Source organism: Salvelinus fontinalis, chromosome 23 (assembly GCF_029448725.1).
Source record: "Salvelinus fontinalis isolate EN_2023a chromosome 23, ASM2944872v1, whole genome shotgun sequence".
Lineage (NCBI taxonomy): Eukaryota > Metazoa > Chordata > Actinopteri > Salmoniformes > Salmonidae > Salvelinus > Salvelinus fontinalis.
The window spans coordinates 2930811-2956120 of NC_074687.1; the positions used below are offsets into that span (position 1 = coordinate 2930811).

General features: G+C 41.6%; 2 protein-coding genes across 2 annotated transcripts in view; one reads left to right on the top strand and one right to left on the bottom strand.

Annotated features, from left to right (window-relative positions):
- The window catches only part of LOC129820705 (cell surface A33 antigen-like), a 9516-nt gene extending 5951 nt beyond the window's left edge, over positions 1–3565 (bottom strand). The window contains exons 1-5 of the mRNA XM_055877577.1: positions 3415–3565; positions 2562–2734; positions 872–1088; positions 425–589; positions 138–254 (exon numbers count right to left, since the gene is read on the bottom strand). Coding sequence (XP_055733552.1) covers positions 138–254; positions 425–589; positions 872–1088; positions 2562–2734; positions 3415–3439 — 697 coding nt within the window. The 5' untranslated portion in view covers positions 3440–3565. The remainder of the gene's footprint in view (positions 1–137; positions 255–424; positions 590–871; positions 1089–2561; positions 2735–3414) is intronic.
- A 1306-nt stretch (positions 3566–4871) lies between these two features.
- Positions 4872–22190, top strand: zgc:92313 (uncharacterized protein LOC436869 homolog). Its single transcript, XM_055877579.1, has 6 exons — positions 4872–5298; positions 6710–6822; positions 7118–7197; positions 18817–19088; positions 21127–21287; positions 21370–22190. The coding sequence occupies exons 1-6, from the start codon at positions 5250–5252 to the stop codon at positions 21625–21627; spliced, it is 933 nt and encodes a 310-aa protein (XP_055733554.1). The 5' UTR covers positions 4872–5249; the 3' UTR covers positions 21628–22190.
- Positions 22191–25310: the final 3120 nt, after the last annotated feature.

Genomic DNA, 25310 nt, shown 5'->3' on the forward strand with positions numbered 1-25310 from the left:
CTTGTTGATAACTGTGACTTGAGTTGCAGATGCCTTGATTCAGTCATCGCTATACCTTCCCCATTTCACCTCCAAACAAATAGCAAGCGAAATACTCAGGGTATACTCAATACTCACAGGGTATACTCAATACTCACGGGGCATGACAGTGAGGGTGAAGTTTGAGCTGGCAGAGCGGACCTGGTTGGTCGCGGTGCAGATGAAGAAACCGGAAGTCTCCATGGAGATATTAAACAGAGATAGAACACCATTCTCTGAAAGAATGGAGGAATCAGGAAGTTAATATTCAGAGAGGACAGCTGCACGTACACACTGATAAATAAATGAGGAAGTTTTGGTAATAACCTCTGTGGCTCTGCCATTATTCTATGGCTTGCTTGAAGTAAAGATGAACAACAAACACACACAAACACACAAAACATACTCTCAGTGGTCCTCGGTGGGAATACTCTGGGAGTATTCCTGACATCGTTTGTTTTCCAGCTATAGGTCGGGGCGGGGGAGCCCTCCTCAGACACACATGTCAGGTTGATGTTGCTCCAGTACTCTGCTTCGCCCTGCACCCTGACGACGGGCACAGAGGGAGCCACTGGAGAGGGAAGCAGACGTCACATCATACTGTGTTTTTTTTATAAGTAGTCCAGTAGAGGGCAGTGGAGTCCTAATGAACACCCTAGAGAGCCATCTTGCTGAAGGAAACTGAGAGCATCTAAGCAGTATTTTCCTTTTCCTTTGACATGACAAGACACAGAATTGAAGTTATCCGTTCCATCTTTAAACACATGGAACCTTTTCACCCACACCAGACTTCAAACTATCATACTACTATTTCTCTACATGGACTACAGGTCAACATCTACTATTGTCTCACCCAGGACCACTAGTTCGGTGGTGGCGGAAGGCGTCCCCTCCTCATCTCCAGGGATTTGCAGCCTGCACTGCCACAGCCTGTTCTCCTGCATGGACACCTTGCGGAGGGTCAGGGTGCTCCGCCCTCCAGTGATGTCATGGGTCATCTCTACTCGGTCCTTATGGGAAGGCTTGATGTCCACTTGATTTTTGATAGAGTAGAATGTGGCAATAACAATCTACACGAATCAGGGAGACACAAAATACTGAACACATTCTGTACATAGCCTACACACTGCAATGCACACACTCAGTGGTCAAAAGGGCTTCCTTTATGGGAATAGGCAACATGGCCTAGACGTAACATAGTAAATGTAAATCCGGGACAGTCAAATTAGTAAAATATGTTACTTTTGGTATGGTATGTATTCATTTGTGGATGTTCATCATCCATTTCATATGATATGTTACAAAATGCAATTTGTTATGGCTAACGTTAGTTAGGTGGCTAGGTGGCTAATGCTAATATTAGCTAGGGGGCTAACGTTAGTTCGGCTAAAGGTTAGGGGTTAGGTTAAAGGGTTAGGTAACATGCTAAGTAGTTGCAAAGTAGCTAAAAAGTAGGAAGTGGTTGCAAAGTTGCTAAAATGCTTAAGTTGTCCATTATGAGATTCAAACACACAACCTTTGGGTTGCTAGACGTTCACGTTACACGTCCACCTATCCACCCCAACCAAACACCCATCCTCCTTTCAAGTTTGCCTTAAGTAACCTTCTGTCTTATTTAACCATACCAAACGTAACATATCATACTAATTTGAGTGACAGATTTGTAGTTTACTATGTTACGTCTAGTTTATGAGACCGGGCTGGAATAGAGCATGCCTTTCCTTATATAGCAGAAAACAAATCATTCAGTCAACATTCATGCCGGTTATAGATTATGGCGATATCGTCTATATGCACGCAGCTGCCATTGTATTGAATCCATTGGCAGCAGTTTATCATAGCACACTATGCTTTATTATCGGTGATTGGTTCAGTACACATCACTGCATTCTATATCAGAAATTAGGCTGGTCCTCTTTGAAGTCTTGTAGATTGATGCATTGCACTCTTTTCGTTTATAAAGCCCTCCACAAACTTCCCGCCTTAGTACCTTAGTTCATTGTTAACCCATAGACGTACGGGTTACCAGACCCGGTCTCAGGGGTGGCTAATCTAGAGCTTCCTTCCATCTCCACTGAGTTAGCTAAATCTGCTTTTAGTTATTTTTTTGCACCTTACTTGTGATCTCCAAAACTCTCTAAAATGTGATGATTTGGTGCCTCTAGGGCCATTCAGACGGCTGATCGAGGACCTGTTTTACTGAAGAATGTTTGTTTTCTATGATTGTGTTTTGTATCTCAGTTTTGATTTTAGTAGTGTATTGATGTGTATATTTTTTTATAAGGCTCGTCTTTAAAAGAGACTGTGGTCTCAGCATGACTCCCTGTCAAAATAAAGATTAAAGTCGGCTGTATTTAGTCTTCTAAGGGCGATATTAGCTTATCATGTGCACCTGGAAACCTTCTACTTGACCCAACTGTTGTCCTTCTAATGATCTTTATTTCAGCATTTAACTTTGTGTTTCCGTCTGTCGAGAAACAGCGACAATAGTAGCAAAGCTTTTACATTTATCAAATGGAGCCATCTCTTGTCTTCTGACTGACCTTCGGATCAACAGGGCTATCAGCCTCCATGGACCATGTGATGATAACCAACGTGGAGGGGTTGGTATGTACAGCAGGAATGAAACTACACACCAGGGTGACATCATCGCCTCGCGCAACCTCATATGTAGGTTGTCCAATGGTCACCTGTAGGCCTCTGGCAGAGGAGAAAACTAGAAAGAAATCAGATGTATTCTATTCATCTCAATACTCACATATTTCTCTAAATCACTTTCAAATGTATTGTATACCAGTTGCATATCATTGTATAGGCCTATGGAATTTTGAAATATAAAATTCTGACAAAGAATTACACACACTGAACAAGAATATACTGAATATACTGAAATTAAACAGTTGCTAGTTAAAGATAAACCTACAGCCTGTCAAGCAAAAGTGGAAATATCTTAGACAGGTTTGGAGAAGTGATTATGTTTGCCATTGATTCAACACACTGAATCGTGACATACTAGCCCTATTCAAAATGAAATACCCCTAACAAAACAATCTCCTTCAAGCACAGGACAAGAACAACAAAAGTCCTAAATCCATCAAATACATGATATAGCAAATGTAGAAAATGTAATAAATGGCACATTTCTTCCCTTAGTTCCGGGAGAGAATAGTTTTATTATCTTTTTCATGTGGTTAATGATTAACCAGGGTGTTGAAACTGCAACATGACATACAAGATAGGGATAGACAAAGCAAAGCAGCTGTGATGTAGTAAATCTATCCATATGATTTGATCGCCAGTGATGTCCCCCCTACAGTGGTGTGGGGGAAAAGGTGTTGGCCGTTTTGGAATTAATAACTGAAAGAATACAAAAGAAATCGAGATGGCTACACATACCTGCAAGTATGAAAAATAATATCATTGTCGATGTCCCCTTTTCAATCACCCACAGGAATAGTGTTGCAGTCCTCTCAGGTGTCAAATGTCCAATATTGGTGCTCCAAGCGCACCTCACTCAGGTAAACCAAACCGCAGGTACCTGGGGTGTATTTATTACGTCTCGCAACGGAAGCCGTTTACCATCTAAGAACCAAACGGAAGCAAAAAGGAAAAAAGCGGGAGGGACCTTTACATTTTTTTTTTTACCTTTATATTATCAGGGAGTCATACTGAGACCAAGATCTCTTACAGATGAGCCCTGAATTACTTAAATTACAAAAAATACAAAAATCTAAATCTAAATACAAAATGCAGGCGGAAAGAAAGAACAATACGATCATAAAGAAATACATTCATCAGTAATAAGGTCCTCAATCATCTTTCTGAATTACACTTGATGCACCAGAACATCACATTTAAGAACAGTTTGAAGATTGTTCCACAAATAAGGTGGAGGAAAACTAAAAGCTGATTTACCTAACTCAGTAGAGACCAAAGGATTTTCTAGAGATGTCTAAAGATTAGTAAGGATGTTAGGTACAGTGGGACTTTTTGTAAAAGGGCTTTATACATGAAAACATAGCAATATATCAACCTATGCGACATCAAAAAGGGCCAACCAACTTTCTGGTACAGAATGCAGTGATGAGTATTCAAATTGTTGCTCGTAATAAAGCACAGTGCGCTATGATAAACTGCATCTAATGGCTTTAAGGAAGTGGCAGCTGGGTTCATATAGGTGATGTCGCCATAGTCTAGGACTGATAGGAACGTCGACTGAATAATCTGCTTTCTACTATATAGCACGAGACAGGATGTATTTCTAGAAAAACAAGCCCATTTTTATTCTCAGCTTCTTAACATAAATCTTCTTTGAGATCGGTGTCCCTTCCACGGAATTCGCATAGGCAAGAAAGAAGAGGAATTTGTACGCTTCAGTGCATTTGCTGTTTTCCAAAATGTAGAAGGATCACCAGCAGAATCAAAGATGGAGCTTAAAAAGTAGCTTTATTTAGCTTCATAATGGAGATAGTACATCTGTTTCTCAATTGTCTGAAAGATTGCAAGTCCACTACAGAGTCAGTTTTTCTTGCTTTGGCCGAGGCCTGATTTCTCATCTGAATGAGCTCAGATAGATCAAACCCTTGGTTTTCTTCTGAACGATCTTTGACTCTGAATTGTTTAAAATGTGTGTGTTTATCTGCCAGAGGAATAAATATAGAGGATAGATTTTCTAGAGCCAACTCGGGGTCAGAATACAGGAGACCTACCTGAATTTGTCCAATAGAAACTCTCGTTTTTTGTTGCAAAACGTTTTCCGTTTGGAATTAACATTTTGCAACAGAATCGGCGTAAGGAATACACCCCCTGCCACACCTTCCCCGTAGGATCACAGGTGCTTTGCTCACGTGATAAACGAATGGGACAATCAAATGCCTGTCTCGACGTTCGGAATTTTCTGACGAATTTGGTACACAGGTCTGGTTCTCCAAACCTTGTATTAAATGGAAGCATAAACCAAGAGGTTGTCAGTAACCGTATTGTTCTCTTTGTTTTCGCAAGGCATACATTTAGTAGGCATTTCATTTGTAAATAATAATTTGTACACATTTTCATACGTGTTTTTAACCATTCACACGTCCTGAAGAATTTCAACGCCGCTATTGTGGAAAGTGGGTTTCCGTGAAAATTAGCTGCTGTACGGACCATTTGATTTAGAACACAAGACTTCTCAAGAATACTAGTTTTTTTGGGAAGTTTGAGGCTACCTGAAAGTAGCCTGTCCCTCGAAAATGATACCGAATTCAGACTTTTATGTTAGGCTTTTTTGGTGTTTCACAGGTGAGTTTTCATATCATTATGGTATAACCTGGTCATGTCAGTGAAGTAGGTCAGTTGTGTGTAATTTCAATCGACTCATTTGCGGGTAAGCGGGTTACAAAGGAAATATAGACCTCTGTATTTGGGTACCTATATTTTGGCTACTCCGGCAACATTGCCTACGGGCATTTCCACGGCAGGAGTGACGCTGATACTCAGATTTTTTACTTTAAATGTGTCAAACACGTCGATTGCAAAGTTAAGCGAACCATGCAACTATGCACAATGATTACTTTTAACAATTTCCACTAAGAATTTCACGAAAACATCTACTTGAAGAACAGTGCAGATACTAAGTTTGGTAACAGAATGACGGTTCTGTTTGTGTGGTTATTTTGTTATCAAACTTAGCATCTGCACTTTGGGCCTAGGCCAGCCCTAATCGACAGAGTACTCACGTAGGCATATGTATCAATTTAAAGGCAGTGGTGGAAAAAGTACCCAACTGTCATACTTGATTCAAAGAAAAAATACCTTAACAGGAAATGACAAAAGTGAAAGTCACCCAGTAAAATACTACTTGAGTAAAAGTTTAAAATTATTTGGTTTTACATTTACCTAAGTATCAAAAGTACATGTAATTGCTTAAATATACTTAAGTATCAAAAGTAAGTGTACATTTCCAATTCCTTATATTAAACAAACCAGAATGCACGATTTTCTTATTTTTTATATTTGCAAATAGCCAGAGGCATTTTCTTGTCCTAAGTGGTGTAAAGTACTTAAGTAAAAACCCTTACAAAAAATATGGCAGTCAGAGTGCAGTATACCTGCAATATGCTGCAAGTACTGGGTCCAAAATACCACAGTCGACTGCAGTTTCAAAACTACAATATTTGTTTGGTAATGGTATACTTTAAAGTACTACTTAAGTAGTTGTTTTGAATATCTGAATTTGACTTTACTATTTATATTTGACAACTTTTACTAAACTACATTCCTAAAGAAAATAAGGTACTTTTTACTTCATACACTTTCGCTAACACCTAAAAGTACTTGTTTACATTTAAAAAGCTTAACAGGACAGGAAAATTGTTAGTCACACACTTATCAAGAGAACATCCCTGGTCATCCCTACTGCCTCTGATCTAGCAGAATCACTAAAGACAAATTCTTCATTTGTAAATGATGTATGAGTGTGCCTCTGGCTATCTGTAAATTAAAAAAACAAAAATGGTGACATCTGGTTTGCTTAACATAAGGAATTTGAAATTCTTTATACTTTTACTTGCGATATTTAAAAACATACTTTGTGACGTTTACTCAAGTAGTATTTTACTGGGTGACTTTTACTTGTCATTTTCTATTAAGGTATCTTTACTTTCTCAAGTATGACAATTGGGTACTTTCCCATTTCGTCTACTGTTCTCAGGTGTCATGGTTTGTCATGCTCAGGAAGAGTGTGGTCAGCCACCCATGGGAACCAGGATTGTGGGAGGAGAAGATGCATCAGTAGGGGCATGGCCGTGGCAAGTGGATATTCAGGTAGGTCAGCGCTGAGTCAAGGTATAGAATGAACAAAATCCATGAAGACTTGTTTGTCTGGTTTTAGTGTGTGTGTGTTGGTCATCATGCTGACCTGCTGAGAGAGAGGGGAATAAGACGTGTCTGGTTTTCGTGTGTGTGTTGGTCATCATGCTGACCTGCTGAGAGAGAGGGGAATAAGACGTGTCTGGTTTTCGTGTGTGTGTTGGTCATCATGCTGACCTGCTGAGAGAGAGGGGAATAAGACTCGTTTTGTTTATTCACCTTAACCTCTTTACCCCCTCTTGGTCTTTAGACAATGAAGGATGGCCATATCTGTGGAGGCACCATCATCACTAAGGATTGGGTGCTGTCTGCTGCCCACTGCTTCCCAAAGTAGGTGTCCACCAGTGGAGGCTCCTCAGAGGAGGAAGGGGAGGACCATCCTACTCAGTGAATTACATAAAAACAATAGTGAAACATTAAAAAAGCTATCCTTTTTTAGATAGAACTATACTAAATATATTCACATGTAACCAAATAACGGATTAAAACACTGTTTTGCAATGGTCTACAGTAGCCTCAACAGCACCTTCCAGGATAGAGCCATTGTGTTGTCCGAGGACAGCTATTTTCCATCCTCCTCAGGGTTAATTGATTTTAATAGGTTCTCACCCTATTCCATAGACATACACAGTAATTATTTTCCCATGTTTTTATTCAAACAGTAATGTGCAATTGACCAAAAATATACCAACTTTCGGGAAGAGGCGACGACGGCACAGGAATACCCGTCTGTTGGGGCTCGACATACAGGGCCAGTTTATCATCCCCCGAAGATGGCCGCTAGGGCGAGTGAACAAAAATATTATAATGCTTTTTTTAATCTAGGCTACATAATTGATAAAACATTTTAAAAAGATGGATATCCAAAGTTATGTCGATTTTAATTGTCGCACACGTTTAACCTGGATAATCTTTCGGGCATCGAGTGCACAGCTTTAAATTGCTGGTTGTTGCATGGAGACCGACAGTGGTAGGAAAGATGTTTCAAATGATATCTATCTGTAAATGCTATGGCAAGAATGGGTATGCAAACCAGGTATTTAAAAAGTTCAGTCTTAACTGTATGGCTCATCGCAAATTCAACTATCATGGAATAGCCTACCTTAAAAATTGAAGGGTGTTGTCGGTGTTCCAATTCATCCCAAAGGTGTTCGATGGAGTTGAGGTCAGGGCTCTGCAGGCCAGTCAAGTTCTTCCACAACGATCTCGACAAACCATTTCTGTATGGACCTGGCTTTGTGCACGGGGGCACTGTCATGCTGAAACAGGAAAGGGCCTTCCGCAAACTGTTCCCACAAAGTTGGACGCACAGAATTGTCTAGGATGTCATTGTATGCTGTAGCGTTAAGATTTCCCTTCACTGGAACTAAGGGGCATGGCCCAGACCATTATTTCCTCATTCACCAAATAACGCATTTCCACTGCTCCAGAGGCCAATAGCAGCGAGTTTTACATCGCTTCAGCCGACGCTTGGCATTGCACAGATATAATTGTCAGGAAACCCATTTCATGAAGCACCCGACAAACTGTTCTTGTGCTGAAGTTACATCCAGAGGCAGTTTGGAACTCTAGTGACTGTTGCAACCAAGGACAGGCGATTTGAAAGCATTACGCGCTTCAACACTCGGCGGTCCCGTTCTGTGAGCTTGTGTGGCCCACCACTTCGCGGCTGAGCAATGGTTGCTCCTAGACGTTTCCACTTCACAATAACAGCACTTAAAGTTGACCGGGCAGCTCTAACAGGGCAGAAATTTGATTCACTGACTTGTTGGAAAGGTGGCATCCTATGACGGTGCTACATTGAAAGTCACTTAGCTCTTCAGTAAGGCCATTCTACTGCCAATGTTTTCCTATGGAGATTACATGGCTGTGTGCCAGATTTTATTTTTTTATTTTTAATACACCTGTCAGCGATGGGTGTGGCTGAAATGGCCAAATCCGCTAATTTGAAGGGGTGTCCACATACTTCCCGAATGCACTGTATAAAGTGTATTCAGACCCCCTTGACTTTTTCCACATTTTGTTACATTACAGCCTTATTCTAAAATCCATTAAATTGTTTTATTACTTCAATTAACACCAGAAACGGGTTTAGTAATGTTTGCAAATTAATAAAATATTTGCTGATCACATTTACATAAGTATTCAGACCCTTTACTCAGTACTTTCTTGAAGCACCTTTGGCAGCAATTACAGCATCAACTCTTGGGTATGACACTACAAGCTTGGCACACCTGTATTTGGGGAGTTTCTCCCATTCATCTCTGCAGGTCCTTTCAAGCTATGTCCGGTTGGATGGGGAGTCGCTGCACAGCTATTTTCAGGTCTCTCCAGAAATGTTAGATCGGGTTCAAGTCCGGGCTCTGGCTGGGCCACTCAAGGACATTCAGAGACTTGTCCCGAAGCCAATCCTGCGTTGTCTTGGCTGTGCGCTTAGGGTCGTTGTCCTGTGGAAGGTGAACCTTCGTTCCAGTCTAAGGTCCTGAGCGCTCTGGAGAAGGTTTTCATGAAGGTTCTCTGTACTTTGCACTGTTCATCTTTCCCTCCATACTGACTCCCAGTCCCTGCCACTGAAAAACATCCCCACAGAATGATGATGCTGCCACCACCATGCTTCCCTGTACACATGGTGCCAGGTTTCCTCCAGATGTACTGAGTGGCTTCCGTCTGGCCACTCCACTATAAATGCCTGATTGGTGGAGCGCTACAGAGATGGTTGTCCTAATGGAAGATTCTCCCATCTCCACAGAGGAACTCTGGAGCTCTGTCAGTGACCATTGGGTTCTTGGTCACCTCGCTGACCAAGGCCCTTCTCCCCGATTGCTCAGTTTGGCCGGGCGGCCAGCTCGAGGAAGCATCTTGGTGGTTCCAAACTTCTTCCATTTAAGAATGATGTTCTTGGACCTTCAATGCTGCAGAAATATTTTGGTACCCTTCCCTAGATCTGTGCCTCGACACAATCCTGTCTCGGAACTCTACGGACAATTCCGTCGACCTCATGGCTTGGTTTTTGCTCTGACATGAACTGTCAACTTTGGGACTTTATATAGCCTTTCCAAATCATGTTCAGTCAATTGAATTTACTACAGGTGGACTCCAAGTTGTAGAAACATCTCAAGGATGATCAATGGAAACAGGATGCACCCCTGCCCTTTTGTCCTTAGAACAGCCTCAATTTGTGTGTATCAACACATGGGAAACTGAGGGTTAAAAACCAGCAGCATTGCAGTTCTTGACACAAACCGGTGCGCCTGGCATCTACTACCACACCCCGTTCAAAGGCACTTAAATCTTTTGTCTTGCTCATTCATACTCTGAATGCCACACATACACAATCCATGTCTGTCTCGAGGATTAAAAATCCTTCTTTAACCTGTCTCCTCCCCTTCATCTACATTGATTTGAAGTGGATTTAACAAGTGACATCAATAAGGGATCATAGCTTTCACCTGGTCAGTCTGTCATGGAAACAGTGGGTGTTTAATTTTGTCAGTGTGTCGATCTCATTGTGTAACTGTTAGCGATGCTAATGATAGCCTATCTGTTATCGGGTAGATGGAAAGGCAATTAAAAGGTAACTACAAAGTTGCTTATGCCTACCTGGCAGAATGATTATGCATCAATCTAGTGGACTTTTTTTTTTGATAACGCCATCACCAGTGTGCTACAGAAACACTGTTACCAGACACACCTGTGTAGCTGGTGCACACATTAATTAAAGGGTGACTATACAAAAGTCTAAATTTCTAAGAATTGTTTCTTCCACAGACCTCAAATGGTTCCTCAATGTAGTTTTAAGCATTGTTGTGGACTTAGAACATTGTTGTTCTATTTTTTAAAAAATTATTTGAGAGTGAAACTCCACACATTAAACATAAAAATAAAAAAATTGAGTGAAAAACTCAATTTTGTAGTGGTATAATTTTGGTATCAAGTATCATTTTTTTTCCCTTCAAATTCTGCCTTCTAGAGGATTGCGCAGAAAATAACACAGGGCACTTAGTAATCTGCAATGAATACATTTGGCAAGTCTTCTTTTCCGTTACAGTAAATCTATGTAAGAACACAAGGGCGTGCTAATTCAAAAGATGGCTAGTCATTATTTACCTGGTTCTGTATGGCATGCAGGCACATTATGGGACTGGGGCCAGGTCATTATCAATGATAAAACAAATTATGTTATAGATTGGTGCGACCAAATCATCTGTTGGTGCCACCACCTGAAGTTGGTTCCACCTGTGTAGAACCCTGATAGTTGAAGAGTTTTGAACAAAGGAATTTCTTAATTTAAGGAGAAGCAGCAGAGCTATATTTCAATGTATATATTTTTCTTAGTTTACCTTTCACTTAGCTAATGCAACTAGTTTGGCTTCTTCAGCAACCTGACTCGGAGAGGAATGCTATTTGTTAGCTAGCATGCTAAGGCTAGCCAACACTGCAACTTTATCAAGTCAAGGTAAGCTTTCGGTTTAATAAATGTATTGCCACCGAGGCCTGTCGGTGTAACTGCTTGCTTTAGGCTACACTGTACTGCGTAATTGTACACTTGGATTGTGAATTTAAAAACGCGTAGTTTGACTAATGTTTATATGGTGACAACGATGTAGGCTGTGTAGCGGTTATGGTATGAAGGTTTGGCTTGGGAGAGGTTTTTGCGCCTGGTCACACAGCTGTTGTGCACTGAAGTCCAAAGGTGAAATCAAGTTGTATTTGTCACATGCTTCGTAAAACAACAGGTGTAGACTAACAGTGAAATGCTTACTTAAGGGTCCTTTTCAAACAATGCAGAATTTAATATGTTTTAGGATAGTGACACAAGGAATAAATACAGTGAAGAACAATAACGAGTGACAAGGCTATATACAGGGAGTACCGAGTCGGCAGGGGTACGAGCCGAGGTAGAGGCAACTATGTATATATAGGCAGGGGTGAAGTGACTAGACCACAGGATAGATAATAGGCAGCAGTGTGTGGTGGTTCATTTATTTACTATCAAATGAGGAGAGACAAACTTATCACAAGTCAGAGTTATACTTAAACTAAATCTTTAATAGTGAGAGCTTTGCAATACCAATGGCTTGTCCACGAATCACCATTTCTGATGATCCGTTGAGAGCGGCAACACAAAGGCTACTGAGATCTTTTTTAGCAAAGATCCACCCCCTAGTCGACATAACAAACCAGATGTTTTGAACGGGTCACAAGGTGAGACTTTTTAAATGAAAAATGAGTATCCCGTAGCCAGATGGCATTCACTATAATTTATCATTCAGTTTGGTCCCTAAGACGAGGTTCCGATCTCGTTCCTGGTACTTCATAGCACAAAAACACCAACTCATCTAATGGCATAAATCAATTGTCACCTCCAGATACTCCCATCTCAAGTAAAGCCCCTTGACCCCACTCCTGGACAAGCTCACTGAGGGGAGTGAGCCTCTAGGTCATACACTAACCCAGGATAAGTGCAACATCAGAGATGACATACAATGGTTCCAGACACTACCACACATCCCCCAATGCCAAAGGAGGGAGTGACTGGTGCACAGACATTGTGGAGACAAGTAATTGGTTCCCCATTAATCACGCCATCCCTTCACATGGTTTAAGAATAGGTAAAGACACATTTACATATGAAGACAATGTTCCCTCCTGTCCTCTTCCCTTTCTAATATTCTGCATTACACCATGTGAAAGACAAGCCTGACCTCTTCCCTCTCTGGGCCCCAGGTGACTGAGCCCCAGCTAAGGGAAGAAGTGTAACTGCCAACACCAGAGTCCAAAGGGATATGTTCTAATAACTATATCACATAAGCATATTATGCAGATAAGACATCTTAATTATCTATGTTACACTAATTCTGATTCTTCTGCCACAGGGGGTGTAGAGTCTAGTGTGTGTGTGTGTGTGTATAGACTGCAAGAGTTAGTACCAAAAAAGGTTAGCCATTTGATTAGCTATTTAGCAGTCTTCTAGTTTGGGGGTAGAAGCTATTCAGGGTCCTGTTGAGAATAGTATTTTGCATGGGTGGCTGGAGTCTTTGACAATTTGTTATAGAGGTCCTGGATAGCAGGTTGCTCGGGCCCCAGTGATGCACTGGGCCATACTCACCCATGTTCCTTCAAATGTTGGGGGGTGGGGGCTGGGGGGGGGGGGGGGGGGGGGGGGGTTGCACTGAGCAAATTGCAGGTCTGCTGAGTTTGAACTTGAAAGTTGTGTGTTTACTGTGAACACTGAGGCTGTACCAGCTTTAAGTTAGTATGACAGTGGTCAAGTAGGCTGTGGCTATGTGATCATAATGTAGGCATAACAGTGGCCTACCGTCAAAAACAATGGAGAAAAAGCATCCCATAACATTTTAACACAAAAATAGCTGTTCTATCAGTCAGCCTACAGTAGCAGCCAACGTGTGGTGTTCAATGTACAACTACATTTCATGAGACTTTTGAAAAAGTCATGCAGGGCTTGGTATTAACCTGTTTATCCACTTGTCCTTCAGACAAGGAAATGTTGTTTGTTTGATGCAAGAACCCACTTCATAAAATGTATTATTCTCATACCATTATTACAGAGAATCAGACAAATTATGCTACTCTCTTCCTATTGGCTATTTAGCCTTTTCAAGCCTGTTTTAAAATACCACACTGCCTCTTTACCTGGCTCACTTTTCAAAGATGTCTAGAAATGTACATGTTTTCTGCTCTTGTAGGAAGTAACCACTCCCCCATTGCTGACTACAACTGATCTATAACTGGGCTAACAACTCACTAACTAGCAAATGATAGTTACCTGCAGCTCTCACTTTGATCTCAAAACAAGCGCATCTACTCACAACCGCTCATGCTGTAAACACAGTCCAGATCAAAGTGAATGGCACAGATCCATATGGCAATGGTCTATTTGCATATAGGCCTACTGCAGCTCTGATTGGTTACAGCGCACCGGTCTGTGTAGGGTACGGGTCCGAGTCGTGCCTGTCAATGCAATAGAATCCTACTCCAATGTGTCCTGCCTACAACAAAATCTCTTGCATAATGTTTTTCGGTATGTTGCTTTGAAAGTGGCCAATTGTGTTGATTTGATCACAGTGAAGGGAGATGTCCAACAGTGAAGGGAAATGTTGACAATGTTAACTAAGGGGGGAAAACTCTAGGAAGTTGAGAAGTTAAATCTCGTGCTTCTCTGCGTGGGTGGATAATTCTTCTGCGCAGCTATCCCGGGGAGCTGCGCCCGTGTGTAGCTTAAAGGGAACATTGCTCACTGCTAGTGATGGGGAAGAACAATTTATACAGTTAAGCCTACATATTGGGATATTCTTTTTGACTAGTTGGCTGTACCCAATGCTGGAGAAGTGGGTATACTCAAATTGGCAACATTTTTCCAAACTGCCCGCCTGGTGAATGAAAGGTACCCTGTGTGAATTCCTATGAGAAATGGTGACACAGAGTGCATTCGGTTAGTATTCAGACCCCTTTTCTTTTTCCTCATTTAGTTAGATTACAGCCTTATTCTAAAACTGATTAAATTGGTGTTTTTCCCCCCATCTACACACAATGCCCCATAATCTAGGACATTTTTATTGAATTTGTTCTTAACTAACTTCACTAGTTACAGTTTTAGTCGGAAGTTTACATACACTTAGGGTGGAGTCATTAAAACTTGTTTTTCAACCACTCCACAAATTTCTTGTTAACAAACTAGTTTTGGCAAGTCGGTTAGTACATCTACTTTGTACATGACACAAGTAAGTTTTCCAACACTTTTTTGCAGACAGATTATTGCTTCAGAAGTTTACATACACTAAGTTGACTGCCTTTAAACAGCTTGTAAAATTCCAGAAAATGTCATGGCTTATGATAAGCTAATTGACATCATTTGAGTCAATTGGTGTACCTGTGGATGTATTTCAAGGCCTACCTTCAAACCCAGTACCTCTTTGCTTGACATTGTGGGAAAATCAAAAGAAATCAGCCAGGACCTCAGAAAAAAATTGTAGACCTCCACAAGTCTGGTTCATCCTTGGGAGCAATTTCCAAATGCCTGAAGGTACAATGTTCATCTGTACAAACAATAGTACGCAAGTATAAACACCATGGGACCACACAGCTGTCATACCGCTCAGGAAGGAGATGCGTTCTGTCTCCTAGAGATGAACGTACTTTGGTGCGAAAAGTGCAAATCAATCCCAGAACAACAGCAAAGGACCTTGTGAAGCTGCTGGAGGAAATGGGTACAGAGTATCTATGTCCACAGTAAAACGAGTCCTATATCGACATAACCTGAAAGGCCGCTCACCAAGGAAGAAGCCACTGCTCCAAATCCGCCATATAAAAGCCAGAATACGGTTTGCAACTGCACATGGGGACAAAGATCGTACTTTTTGGAGAAATGTCCTCTGGTCTGATGAAACAAAAATAGAACTGTCTGGCCATAATGACTTGTTATTTTTGGAGGAAAAAGGGGGAGGCTTGCAAGCTGAAGAACACCTTCCCAACCGTGAAGCACAGGGGTGGCAGTATCATGTTGCAGGTTTTCGTCAATGATCTCTCTGTACTTTGCTCCGTTCATTTTTCCCTCGATCTGGACTAGTCTCCCAGTCCCTCCCGCTGAAAAACATCCCCACAGCATGATTCATGCTTCATCGTAGTGATGGAGGCAGGTTTCTTCCAGATGTGACGCTTGGCATTCAGGCCAAAGAGTTCAGTCTTGGTTTCAGTGGACCAGAGAATCTTGCTTCTCATGGTCAGAGTCCTTTTGGTGCCTTTGGAAAACTCCAAGCATGCTGTTGGGTGCCTTTTACTGAGTGGCTTCTGTCTGGCCACTCTACGAGAGGTTCTCCCATCTCCACAGAGGAACTCTGGAGCTCTGTCAGTGACACTGACATTTCGAGAATCATAGCAAAGGGTCTGAATACTTTTGTCATAAGGTGTTTATTTGCTAACATTTCTAAATACCTGTGTTCACTTTGTCATTATGTTATTGTGAGTAAAAAATAAACATTTTAATCCATTTTAGAATAATGCTGTAACGTAACAAAATGTGGAAAAGGGGAAGCAGTCTGAATCCTTTCCAAATACGCTGTACACTCTGAATGACCTAAAATTATAAATCCCATATTGGTCTTTGTCAGGCCAACCAAAGCTGTACTGTGCAGTAGGCTTACTATTGAAACTGACTGAGTCAGAAAAACACGTTTCAGATTTATTTATTTTTTTACACACAAACATTGTTTTCTATGTCCATAACAATGCTTAAGCCACATCAGGAGACTACTTTTGAGGTTGGGAAAAATCTTGGTGTAGTTGCCTTTTTTTTATTCAAGTGTTGATTTAGTGGTGTTAATGTCGCATATGAGCAAAATAAATGGCCCCTGGATTGACGCAAATAATAATTATATCATTCAGATAGGTAGGCATAGACTACTTTTGTATCTAGTTTCTCCCTCTAGTTTTCTCCCATAAACCTCTATCTACCAGAAGACAGTTAGGCCGATCATTAGCATCACTATATTTTTCCCGTAACTTAATTGTTTGTAACCTGGACGTTTTACCTCATATTATGAGGCAAGTCTTACCTAGCTTCAAAGCAGCCTATAGACAAAATCCCACCAGAGAAACGTGGAGGGAATTATTTTTATAAAGACTTAACCAATAGAACAGGAGAATGCAAATGCTTTTTCTTTCATTGTCTAGCAGCCAAAGGCATTATCCTAATATTAGCTACCCATGATAGTTGATGCATCTTTAAATCCCCCCCTCTTTCAAATGGTTATTTCCATCTCTGTCCTGCTTGCATGTGCAGTGTGCTATTTACAACTGTTCCCGCAAATTGCATTTAGGAAATACTGCTGTGTACATTGCCACGCTTAAAATGTGAAGAAATAGTTTATCAAAATGTTACGCTAAACATTCCAATCGGTTCCAACAGCCCTAATTAGTTGATATGTTGTATACCTCCACTACACTGATACGTATCATTGGGGATTATGAAGTGAGTATATAACAATGCCCACTGAAAAATAAGTGGGTATATACTCTCCACTACACCACAAGCTGTATCGCACTAAAACTCATGTTTTTATTCATAGCTTGTTCTCCATCTTCTTAAACCCTCTTAAGGATTGGCCCCTTCTTGTTACTTACAACCTCATGCTAATCGCATTAGCCTACATTAGCTCAACTGTCCCACAGGGGACCCACCAATCCTGAGGGAGCCAATTTTGTTTTCATCACGTTTATTTCCATGACTGATCAAAACTAATTCTCTTGTCCCTCTGCAGCAGACATGTGGTGAGCAATATGTTTGGAACATCGAATTGCAATAAAATCACAGTATTGAATTGCTATATATATATATATATATATATATATATATATATATATATATATATATATATATATGAATTGTGAGAATTCCAATAAATCATATTGGCAGCTAAGTATTGTGATAATATTGTGAGGTTCCTGGCAATTCCCAGCCCTACTCAGTGCGCTTTGTGGTCCGGTGCCTTGCTGTTGCTGTACCAAGCAGTGATGCAGCCAGTCAAGATGCAGCTGTAGAACTTTTGGAAGATCTCAGAGCCCATGCCAAATCTTTTCAGCTTCCTGAAGCATGTGGACAATGTTAATTCCTTAGTGATGTGGACCCTGAGGAACTTGAAGCTCTCGACCCCGCTCCTCTACAGCCCCATCGATGTGGATCGGGTGAGAGGAGAGCGCGTAGATGCTAGAAAGAATTATACAACGAGCAAAGTTATGAAGGTGAACTTCGATAACGGGTGTATTCATTCTCCTTATTCTGTTGCAAAAAAAATCTTAAACGGAAGGAAACTAAATGGGAGGGACCTACCTGAAACTCTCGTTTGAACTAATGAATACACCCCAGATTATCTAGATGCAGGCAAGAGTGTGCAAGGTGGTATTGAATGTGTCACACTGTCATCTTGATAACTCCAATTTCTCCCTACTTGTGTACGTATGTTATAAACTTGTGTAGGCTAGGTTGTAGGATCCTCATGATGGTATATGGCAAATTTGAGTGTGCTGTAGTAGCCTGAACCCATCGACGTTACATTGAGCTGGGTGAATGGAATATGAATGATAGTCATCCAATATGCTGTAATAGAAATGAGGCCTTGCTTTATATCATTCTTTAATCCTAGGCATTGGGCTTGAGAGTTTCTTTAACAAACTCCTATAAAGATAGAAAAGTGTGTGTGCATTAATAAGAGGCCTTTTCTAACTGGTCTGTGTAGCATGACCCCATGATGTCTTGGCACTCCGCTAAGAGCTGATAGGAGGTAACTGGTTCCTCTTAGCTTAACTGGAGACAGCAGTGTGTAATATTCTGCACACCAGTGATAGAGCTGTTCTTTTTGGAGCCTGTTTCTGGGAGAAAGGTTCCTGTTTTGTGTGTAGAGGTAGGACATGCATTATTTGGGCCGACAGTCAATTGCGCTTGCTTGCCCAACTTGGGGTAACCGTTAGAGAACGTATGCCTGGAGTCACTTTGGCACCCATTGTCCTTATCCATTGTCCTAACCCAGTTTCGTCTCCTGTCTACACATACATAAGATCACGTGTTTTTGTAGATTCTTGCATAAGATAGCTCGACTATAAGGCTTTCACACTCTGTGCGGGGGCTCCCACTCCATTCACTATGTGGGTGGTGCGTCTAGCCTCATAATATGTAAAAAAATATATTTTTTAAGTAATACCTTGATTGACTTTGGCACGTATAAACTGGTATAAAAGCCTATTCTTCAATAATTCAAATTAGGAAAACGTCTGTAAAGATCACTGAGTAGGTCTTAAATTGGGTTGGACCATAATACTGTTAAAACATCTAAAGGAAAACAGAAAACGTATCATCCTCTAAACTGTGTCTGGGGGGGTGGGGAAATAAGACTTTTCAGTTGTTAGCTGTAAGGTGTTGTAACTCTCCTCTCCCAGTCCTTTAGACGTGTCGGGCTACATCCTCTACGTTGGCCGTCACCAGCTCAACAGCCTGAACCCCAACGAGATGTCGCACCTCGTGGAGCGCGTCGTGATCCCGTCCGGCTACTCGGACCCAAGTTTGGGACAGGACATGGCCTTGGTGCAGCTGCAGAGACCCATCGTCTGGTCGGGGTATGTCCGTCCTGTCTGTCTTCCTGACGCCGGGACACTGTTCCCCGGTGGCCTGCCCTGCTACATCACAGGCTGGGGAAACATCCGCGACGGGGGTAAGAGAGATTAAGGCATTACGTATATAGCGGCAAAATCTAACTTCCACTTAAAGGAACGTCAACCTCTTTGACTCAGTGGACTGTCACAGTGGTCAACACTCTCACTCATGGGAGGACTATCTGTCAGTATGTTCCATGTGCAGTAGTCTAAGCCTGTCACGGTGACTGACTGATTCACAGCTACTCATTCAAGGGTTTTTATTTTTACACTTTTCTACATTGTATAATAATAGTGAAGACATCAACACTAGGAAGTAACACATGGAATCATGTAGTAACCAAGAAAGTGTTAAACAAATCAAAATATATTTTATATTCTTCAAAGTAGCCACCCTTTGCCTTGACAGCTTTGCACTCTTGGCATTCTCTCAACCAGCTTTACCTGGAATGCTTTTCCAACAGTCTTGAAGGAGTTTCCACAAATGCTGAGCACTTGTTGGCTGCTTTTCCTTAACCCAGCGTTCTAACTCTAAACCATCTCAATTGGGTTGAGGTTGGGTGACTGTGGAGGCGAGTTCATCTGATGCAGCACTCATCACTCCTTCTTGGTCAAATAGCCCTTACACAGCCTGGAGATGTGTTGGGTCATTATCCTGTTGAAAAACAAATGATAGTCCCACTAAGCCCAAACCAGATTGGATGGCGTATCGCTGCAGAATGCTGTGGTAGCCATGCTGGTTGAGTGTGCCTTGAATTCTAAATAAATCACTGACAGTGTCACCATTAAAATACCATCACACCACCACCTCCATGCTTCACAGTGGGAACCACACATGCAGAGATTATCTGTTCACCTACTCCTCGTCTCACAAAGACATGGTGGTTGGAACCAAAAATCTCTAATTTGGACAGATTTCCACCGGTCTAATGTCCATTGCTTGTGTTTCTTGGTCCAAGCAAGTCTCTTCTTCTCATTGGTGTCCTTTAGTAATGGTTTCGTTGCAGCAATTCGATGAAGGCCTGATTCACACAGTCTCCTCTGAACAGTTGATGCCTGTTACTTGAACTCTGAATTTATTTGGGCTGCAATTTGAAGTTGGTAAGTCTCTAATGAACTTATTCTCTGCAGCAGAGGTAACTCTGGGTCTTCCTTTCCTGTGGCGGTCCTCATGAGCCAGTTTCCGCATTGTCTGACCATGTCTTAAAGTAATGGATTGTCGTTTCTCTTTGCTTATTTTAGTGACTGCTGCCAACATACTGACTCAACTCCAGCCACTTTAATAATGGGAATTGATGGAAATGTATGTAAAAATGTATCACTAGCCACTTTAAACAATGCCACTTAATATAATGTTTACATACCCTACATTACTCATCTCATATGTATATACTGTACTCTATACCATCTACTGCATCTTGCCTATGCCGTTTTGTACCATCACTCATTCATATATCTTTATGTACATATTCTTTATCCCTTTACACTTGTGCGTATAAGGTAGTAGTTGTGGAATGGTTAGATTACTCGTTGGTTATTACTGCATTGTCGGAACTAGAAGCACAAGCATTTTGCTATACTCGCATTAACATCTGCTAACCATGTGTATGTGACAAATAAAATTAGATTTTTTTCTTGCCATAACACAACTAATTGTCTCAAACACATTAATTTCTGGAATTTCTTTCCTCCTTAACTTAACAAGGCACACATGTTAATTGAAATGCATTCCAGGTGACTACCTCATGAAGCTGGTTGAGAGAATGCAAAGCTGTCATGAAGGCAAAGGGTGGCTACTTTGAAGAATCTCAAATATAAAATATATTTGGATTTGTTTAACCCTTTTTTTGGTTAATAGATTCCATATGTATTCACTATTCTACAATGTAGAAAATAGTCCAAATAAATACCCTGGAATGAGTAGGTGTCCTAAGTTTTGTGTGTGTAAATCAATTCCCCTCCTTGCTTGGCAGAAATCTCAGAAAAGGTACAATTGTGAACCCGCAACCCAAATGTATTGTTGGTGTAGGCATTCTCTTACTCCTTTTATTTGACCTGCCTACTCACTCTCCCTCAACTTCCCTGGCTGTCTCTCAGTCTCTCTGAGTGGAGCGGGAACACTGCAGCAAGTGCAGGTGCCAATCATCTCGGCGTCTTCCTGTCAGATGATGTACGACCTTAACCCATCGGAGAAAGTGGACATCCGTTCTGACATGATCTGTGCCGGTTATCAAGAGGGGGGCAAGGACTCCTGTCAGGTACGCTCACCTCACCTGTGTGTGTAATAGCAGACTAACGTACTTTTTCTTACTTCTCACCCATCTCCCTCTTTCTCCACAGGGGGACTCTGGAGGACCCCTGGTCTGCCAGATGGTGAACGGGACCTGGGTGCAGGCTGGGGTGGTGAGTTTTGGCCTGGGCTGTGCCCAGGCCAACCAACCCGGCGTCTACGCCAAGGTGTCCACCTTCTCCAGCTTCATCCACCGAAACATACCAGAGCTCAGTCTGTACGGCCGGGCCGGTCCCAACTGGGCCAGCTCCCTGACCGTGCTGGCTAGCTCCCTGGCCACTTTACTGATGGGCCAGCTGCTTAGATAGGGCTTCCTAAAATAGACAGATCTTAAAGGGACATTCTATGTAATTTGACATGAACCTGGTTTTACACTTAAACTTGGCTGTAGTAGATGACTGTTTTAGGTAATATTCTGCTTAATTTTTTATTTACCATATTAATAACATGCCAAAACAACTTTTTGACCAAACTGACTCAAAATACGACCACTTATTTCCCAAGTAAGCAGAAATTCCACCTTTCTGGGTCAAGATGCGTGTAAAACCAGGTAAATGTGTCAAATTTCATGGAATTTTCCTTTAAAGGAAAGGGCCGAACCTGTTGTGGCATAAACTATACTACGTTTTAATGATGGTAGGATATTTATACGCAACTCCTCACAAATACAAGTGATTCTGAATATACAAGTTATCGCTAATCAGCAGAAAAAACAGGGTGATATTATGGGTATTTATAACTAATGAAATGTAAAGCCATAATATGTTTGTCGATCTATTTTAGTACACATTTTAACATGTCATGTCAAATTTAACATTAAGCTTTAATTTTCTTATTTTGAATGAATGTAAATAAATGATTACAAATGTCAGTAATTTATAAGAATTGTCACTACATGCTTTCTAGAATCTCCATTGTCTTCGTTCTCCTCCCGTCACCTGGGCCCTGTTTGAATGCTTAAGAAATACATCTTCCTTTCCTTGAAGGTAGGGTAGTGACCTTGATTACACCTATCCATTCAAGTTATAGATCTGTGATTATCAAGGAAATGAGGAAGGAAGGATGCATTTCTGAAGTTGGATGAATCTCTATGGTCTTTCCTTGATTCCTCACATTCTCTCATCATAGGACATTGGCGGAGAAGGTCCAAGGGGAGGAATCTCAGACCTTCTCCTCCAATGCCCTATGAGAAGGATGTGAGGAATCAAGGAAAGACAAATTAAATTCAAAGCCCTGAGATTTGATCAAGGCCTTTTTCTAAACTAGATTTACTTGGCTCCTCGTGTCCTTTTGAAAACTTAAATGAGGGGTCGAGGGGAGGACACTTGCAATCAAATACAATTGTTAGAAATGAGACTCCTTCTCCACTACCATCAGGCAAATTAGTGTAGAGTAGGAATCCCGAAATACATGTGTAAAAGAGATGTAGCTTGCTAGTTGTGCTAGACAGGTTATAAAGTAGCTCATCTTTACCTTTCAGAACACACACACACACACGTTCTCCACTGCCAAGGAGGCTCGAGACTTTGAAAATCACATCAAACCTAACCTATACTCTGAATGATCGGCTATGAAAAGCCAACTGACATTTACTCCTGAGGTGCTGACCTGTTGCACCCTTGACAACCACTGTGATTATTGTTTGACCCTACTGGTCATCTATGAACATTTGAACTTCTTGGCCATGTTCTGTTATAATCTCCACCCGGCACAGCCAGAAGACTGGCCACCCCTCATAGCCTGGTTCCTCTAGGTTTCTTCCTAGGTTCTGTCCTTTTCTAGGGAGCTTTTCCTAGCCACCGTGCTTCTACACCTGCATTGCTTGCTGTTTGGTGTTTTAGGTTGGGTTTCTGTACAGGACTTTGTGACATCAGCTGATGTAAGGGCTTTATAAATAAATTTGATTGATTGCTCAAACCCAACACGTGCAAGGGGAAGAGTCGACAGAAGGAACCCCATTATGATTCACACATGCTATCATGCACAATCACACAGCCTAGCATATGGCTACAGAGCATTAAATCCCTACATGGGCAAAATATAAGTTGGACGCTATTCCTCTTTTTGTTTTGTTTTCTGCTAATGAAAGATGGGCTACTACACAATTCCCCCCCCCCTGTTTTCTTCATTACTCACCCTAACTCATCCAAGTCTGATACTTTTGGACATGTAGTGTGTGGACACCTGCTCGTCGACCATATCATTCCAAAATCATGGACATTAATATGGAGTTGGTCCCCCCCCTTTGTTGCTATAACAGCCTCCATTCTTCTGGGAAGGCTTTCTACTAGATGTTGGAACATTGATGCGGGGACTTACTTCCATTTAGCCACAAGAGCTTTGGTGAGGTCGGGCACTGATGTTGGGCGATTAGGCCTTGTTCGAAGTCGGCATTCCAATTTATCAAAAAGGTGTTCGATGGGGTTGAGGTCCGGCTCTGTGCAGGCCAGTCAAGTTCTTCTACACCGATCTCAACAAACCATTTCTGTATGGACCTCGCTTTGTGCATGTGGGAATTGTCATGCTGAAACAAAGGGCCTTCCCCAAACTATTGCCACAGTTGAAAGCACAGAGTTGTCTAGGTTGTCATTGTATGCTGTAGCATTAAGATTTCCCTTCACTGGAACTAGTGGCCTAGCCCGAACCATGAAAAACAGCCCCAGACCATTATTCCTCCTCCACCAAACTTTACAGTTGGCACTATGCATTGGGGCAGGTAGCGTTATCCTGGCATCCGCCAAGCCCAGATTTGTCCGTCGGACTGCCAGATGGTGAAGCGTGATTCATCACTCCAGAGAATGCGTTTCCACTGCTCCAGAGTCCAATGGCGGCGAACTTTACACCACTCCAGCCGACGCTTGGCATCGCGCATGGTGATCTTAGGGCTGTGTGTGGCTGCTCGGCCATGGAAACCCATTTCATGAAGCTCCCGACAAACAGTTATTGTGCTGACGTTGCTTCCAGAGGCAGTTTGGACCTCGGTAGTGAGTGTTGCAACCAAGGACATCATTTTTTTTACGCGCTTCAGCACTCGGCGGTCCAATTCTGTGAGCTTGTGTGGCCTACCACTTCCGGGCTGAAGTGGATTGTCTCCTAGACGTGTGTAAACTATTGGAAACAAGAAAAATAACTGATATTGGCAGAAGGAGGTAATATAACTAACTAAATTACAGTAAACTAAAATATACGCCTAATCCATTAAAAACTAATGTATAGAATTTATTAGAGAAGAGACAAAGTTCACAAATTCCACAGCACAACGGTAGTCACGTCTAAGTGTAAAACTAACAATGGGAATGACTCAATAATCCATGCCTTCTGGGAATGTTATAAAGTCAAAGTTATGGGTGGAGTCAGAAAGTTGGTTGTCAGAAGTATTACTATATAAATGTACTTTTAATCTCTGCCTGCATATTTCAAGACATGGCATATGAGGGTGCTGTGAGATACCCGATGGGTTGGATGATACTTTTCTTGTCAATCTTGAAAAAAATTACACTGGCAGTCAACCCATCCTCCATCGTTAACACAGTGGAAAGGTAAAGCATTTTATCTAAATGTTGAAAGTCTGGGCGACGGAGAGAAACAAAATGGTGCAGTTTGAGGCCATGTAGCGGAGAGTGATGCTGGAGATGGGGGTTTGAGCATGTGGGTTCGGGTAGGGGTTGATGCTTGTGTGATGTGTGTATTGTTTAGAAAATTAAATACACTGAACAAACATATAAACGCAACAATTTCAAAGATTTTACTGAGTTAGTTCATATCAGTCAATCAAATAAATGTATTAGGCCCTAGTCTATAGATTTCACATGACTGGAAATACAGATATGCCTCTGTTGGTCACAGATTTAAAAAAAGAGTAGGGCGTGGATCAGAGAACCAGTCAGTATCTGGTGTGACTACCATTTGCCTCATGCAGCGCGACACATCTCCTTCGCAGAGAGATGATCAGGCTGTTGATTGTGGCCTGTGGAATGTTGTCCCACTCCTC